General features: G+C 33.4%; 1 protein-coding gene across 1 annotated transcript; it reads left to right on the top strand.

The window, feature by feature from the left end:
- The first annotated feature begins 497 nt into the window (after nt 1-497).
- Nucleotides 498-2744, top strand: RPL3P (ribosomal protein L3 plastid). Its single transcript, XM_079005683.1, has 5 exons — nt 498-1007; nt 1596-1805; nt 1869-1973; nt 2268-2381; nt 2463-2744. The coding sequence occupies exons 1-5, from the start codon at nt 666-668 to the stop codon at nt 2634-2636; spliced, it is 945 nt and encodes a 314-aa protein (XP_078861809.1). The 5' UTR covers nt 498-665; the 3' UTR covers nt 2637-2744.
- Nucleotides 2745-4692: the final 1948 nt, after the last annotated feature.

The following is a 4692-nucleotide window of genomic DNA, read 5'->3' as shown; positions in this document are numbered from 1 at the left end:
GCATACGTGATGGATACGCAAGTTGTCACTAAGAGACCGAGTTCTATTCCTGATGTTCCAGTAGTGTGTGAGTTCCCAGATGTTTTTCCTGAGGAATTATACCATGTCGTTACAAGTTTTTATGTATTACAACTAAAAATTAGTAATATATCATTATCAATTTATACCAACCAAACTTATTGGTAAAAAAACAAGTTGATATCAAATATATTTGATACGGTATTTATATAAATTTTTTTTATATCTACTATAACGAATACGGTACATGATTTAAATAAAAACAAATCGGCACCGTGTAATATTTGTGTAAGCATAGAGTAATCTTAAATGAACCCATCTAATTGACATGGCTAGGAACCCTACACACATGTCCCATCTACATGATCCATTTAACACCCCTAAATATATTTTGTAGGTACAAACCCTAAATAGTTTTCAAGAACACGGTCTTTTGGTCAAAAACTCTATGTGTAAGGACTAAAATTAGCATAACTCACATTTTTTTTCAGCTAAAAACCCTACCGTCGTCCTTCAACCCTGTAACGGCCGAAAACCCCCTTCTCTTTTCCATGGTTTCTCGATATCGAGGTCAGAAAATTCCATGAGCATCATCTCTACTGTTTCGCTTTGAAGTCGGATTGATCCAATCATACCTTCGTCCAGCAATGGCCGCCCTATCGAGAGGCCTCATTTCTTATCTCCGTAATTTATCAGTAAATCCTCAGCGAACCCTTGCAACGCCCATAACCAATCAGTTTTTGAGAAGCTTCAGCTCTGATGTATTGGTTAATGAAGGAGAAAGTTATAGTAGCAACCGAATCATTGAAGCTAAGTCGAGAGTAATGACGCCCAATTCGAAAAGGACTGGAGTTATCGCTGTGAAATGTGGAATGACGGCTCTTTGGGACAAATGGGGAGCTAGGGTTCCGATTACAGTTCTTTGGTTGGATGAAAACATCGTCTCTCAAGTTAAGACACCCGAGAAAGAAGGCATCACTGCTCTACAGGTCCGATCCTTTTCTCTCTTCTCCACCAGTTGGTATCATTTACATTTTACATGCCACTGAAACAAGGAATATAATTTCAAACTTGGTACTTAATAAAATTGATGCATGTTCAGTTGCGTAATGAAGACCAGCTTTGTTTTCAGGCAAAAGAAAGGCATTCTAAGTGCTAGGTCCCTGCTTGTTGAACATATTACAAAATCTAAGTAACATGTGTCATGTATATGAATTGCAATAGAAACACATTGAAAACTAGTTGCATTAAGAATCAAGTGTTAATATATGATCTATAAGCTAAGTAGTGATCACAATGCAAAAGATGACTGTAAGAAGCACAAACAATCAAAACTTTAGCCCTCTGCTCAAGTGCAGCAGTGGTGATAAGAAAGGAAAATAAACAGTGAAATGCAAATTACATAACACCTCAATATCCATGATTGAAATAAAAAACATCAATCAGTACCGAAAATTGGTAATCGTTGAAATCATGATTCAATGTTGACATACTGAAAACAGATTAACAGGATCCTATATTGAGAATTGTGAATAGCATCAATAATTGAATATGTTTTTGATGATAATGATTATTAGATTGGTTGCGGGCATAAAAAGGAGAAACATTTAACAAAACCAGAAGTGGGACACTTTAGAGCACAAGGCGTTCCTTTGAAAAGAAAGCTGAGAGAGTTTCCTGTTACTGAAGATGCTTTGCTTCCTATTGGGACTCAAATTGGAGTTCGCCATTTTGTCCCTGGTCAGTATGTTGATGTCACTGGAATCACCAAAGGAAAAGGTTTTCAGGTAAAAAAAAAAGATTTTTTTTTTTTAAATAATAAATATGTGATGATTTTTGTATATGTACAGGGTGCGATGAAAAGATGGGGTTTCAAAGGAGGGCCTGCATCTCATGGAGCTTCATTGTCACATCGAAGCCCTGGTTCTACAGGTCAGAGGGATGCCCCTGGTAAGGTATGTCTATGTTCTCATTTTTCTCTTAATTTCTTTTTATTACATTATTACAAAATACATAATGGATTACTTTACCCTTTCAGACACTCCTTTTACCCCCTTTTTTTTTCCCATACATGTATATTTTGATCTAGGATTTCTTTCATTTCAATTAATTTAGGCATGTCCAAATATTTGCAAGTATATAGGTCAATTTGTGTGTTTGATATAATTTATCCAGCCGCCACGTTTGATTCCTTGCAAATTATATTTGTTGAGAAGGGTAAAATGGTCAATTTTTTTTTTTGTGGACAGGTTTTTAAGGGTAAAAAGATGCCTGGGCGAATGGGTGGGAAACAGAGAACAGTGAAAAATGTGTGGGTGTATAAGATAGATCCTGCAAGGAACTTGATGTGGGTCAGAGGCCAAGTATGATGATCTTAACTTTGAATAATTATTATTAGTATTATTATTTTGATTTACTGAAAATAATAATATATATATATATAGGTGCCAGGGAACGAGGGTAATTTTGTATTTATAAAAGATGCATGGTACAAGAAACCGGATGTATCATCGCTTCCATTTCCAACTTATTTCTCAACAGAAGATGAGGATGTGACATGTTTGGAACCGATTGTTGCTGATCTTGGTGATACAGATCCATTTATGGCTGCAGATTGAGACAGATTTTTTTTTTTTTTTTTTTAATTATTCCATCTTTTATTACTTGAATGGAAAATGTAATGCGACGTGAATCTTTTTACAAATAAGATGACATGAATTTTTCTAGTCTGGTTTATTATTTTCTTGAAAGATTATTTTGTTCATAATAAGTATCAGTCAATAAACATCATATTAATTGAATGCCCTTTAGGCAATTTTAAACTAAAATATCAAAAGAGAAAGCAAGCCTATTTATTTTACAGACTTTTAGGCAATGGAACTAGCTGCGAACCTATGGACATCTACTTTAGGCAATGTTTAGTCTGCGAACCTGAAGCGAGGAGGGATAACAACTTTATTACTCTGTGTTTGTTGATCCTTGTAGATATTACATATTCTTGGTACTTGTTCTCGTACATCAAAGCCTCGCTACTTCATTCATGTAATAGTTTCTAACAACATATGATTGTTTATTTGTTGAACTAATTCTTATTCTAATTGGATCTATGGATTTGAAGATATTAAAATTATAATTGGAATTTTGGTTTCTGATATATATATATATATATATATATATATATATATATATATATATATATATATATATATATATATATATATATATATATATATATATATATATATATATATATATATTACCGTCATCTAGAGAACACATAACATTGAAATAGATTATGTGTATTTATATTTTGACAGATGGTACATGCTTTGTTATCATCTTTTTAATAACTGAGTTGTGCCTAACAAGAAATACAAGTATTTACAATCATATATTGTATCAAAAATGAAAAAAAAAGTCAATGTTGAAAATGTAAAAAATAATGGATTTTGTAATAGTTGTCAAACGACATGTTATATTTGATATGCATATCTTTTTTTATTTTTATAACAAATCTTTGGTAAGTATTATAGAAGCTAACCTCACATTAATTTTAACCAATCATAGACAGAAACAATGTAAACAATAGTGATGTTGAACTAGTATCATTTTGAGATTGTTGATGACATCGGATGATATATGTACATGGTCATTTGGATCACCTAAAAAACACTTTGATCTAGTTACTTCTCTCAAACATTACCACATAGCATTATTATAACATATTTTGTATATATTAGACGTGAGACCATATATTATATGAGTTAATTAAAAGAAAAAGAAAAAACATCATAAATGGTCCCCGTGGTTACCCAAAATCTGAAGTTTAGTCCCCATGGTTTAAACACCTCATAGATGGTTCTTGTGTTTTCAAAACTTTTGATGATTGGTCCTTATTGCTAACTCCGTTAAGTTTTGTTCGTTAACTGAAGGGCATTTACGTCATTTCACTATATTCTCTTATTTTTTTATTAAAAAGAAAAAAAAATTAAACATAAAAATGTTATATATAAAAAGTCTCTCTCTCTCTCAATCTCTCTCTCTCTCTCTCTCTCAAAACACATATAGAAACGGAAAACAAAATGCTGGAAAAATCAACCCAACGGCTCCATTGAGCTCCACCATCTTTTCACCATTCTTGTTCATCTAAAAGCTGATTAACCCACCTGCTATCCCTCTATACTTATCCATTCCTCTGATTCACACAAACAGACACACAATTGAAGTTTCTGTGTTCTGCCGATTTTTTTTTAAAAACAATTGAAACTTTGGTTTAAACCTCCTTCATTGTTTCAACAAAATTATTGTAGCTATGCATCTGTTCATTGACGTTTTCAGAGGTAGGCTCCCGGAGGAATAAGAACATGCCACATGAGTTGAAGACACCTCTCATATCCACCATCATAGTCGAACCCATCTCAATCGACGTCTTAGGGACAGAGTATCTGACGGTCTTCTTCCAGATCGGGCTAATTCTTGGTAAGAGAATCTTTTAGGTCTGGTGCCCATTTCGAATTCATTGTTCATTTCAATATCAAATCCAGATTCTTCATCTTCATGTTCATCTTCCTTTCTTTTCTTCTTCTTCCACCTCTATAAACCGATAATCCAACTACTAATCCCACCCTGTTGTTGTTTTTCCCTGGATTTAGGCCTAGGTCTGGAGGCAGCCCA

The sequence above is a fragment of the Lactuca serriola genome, chromosome 6, assembly GCF_051521515.1.
Source record: "Lactuca serriola cultivar US96UC23 chromosome 6, Lser_US96UC23_V15, whole genome shotgun sequence".
Classification (NCBI taxonomy): Eukaryota; Viridiplantae; Streptophyta; class Magnoliopsida; order Asterales; family Asteraceae; genus Lactuca; species Lactuca serriola.
Note: the sequence above shows the minus strand (reverse complement) of the source record. Positions and strands in the feature narration are given on the sequence as shown.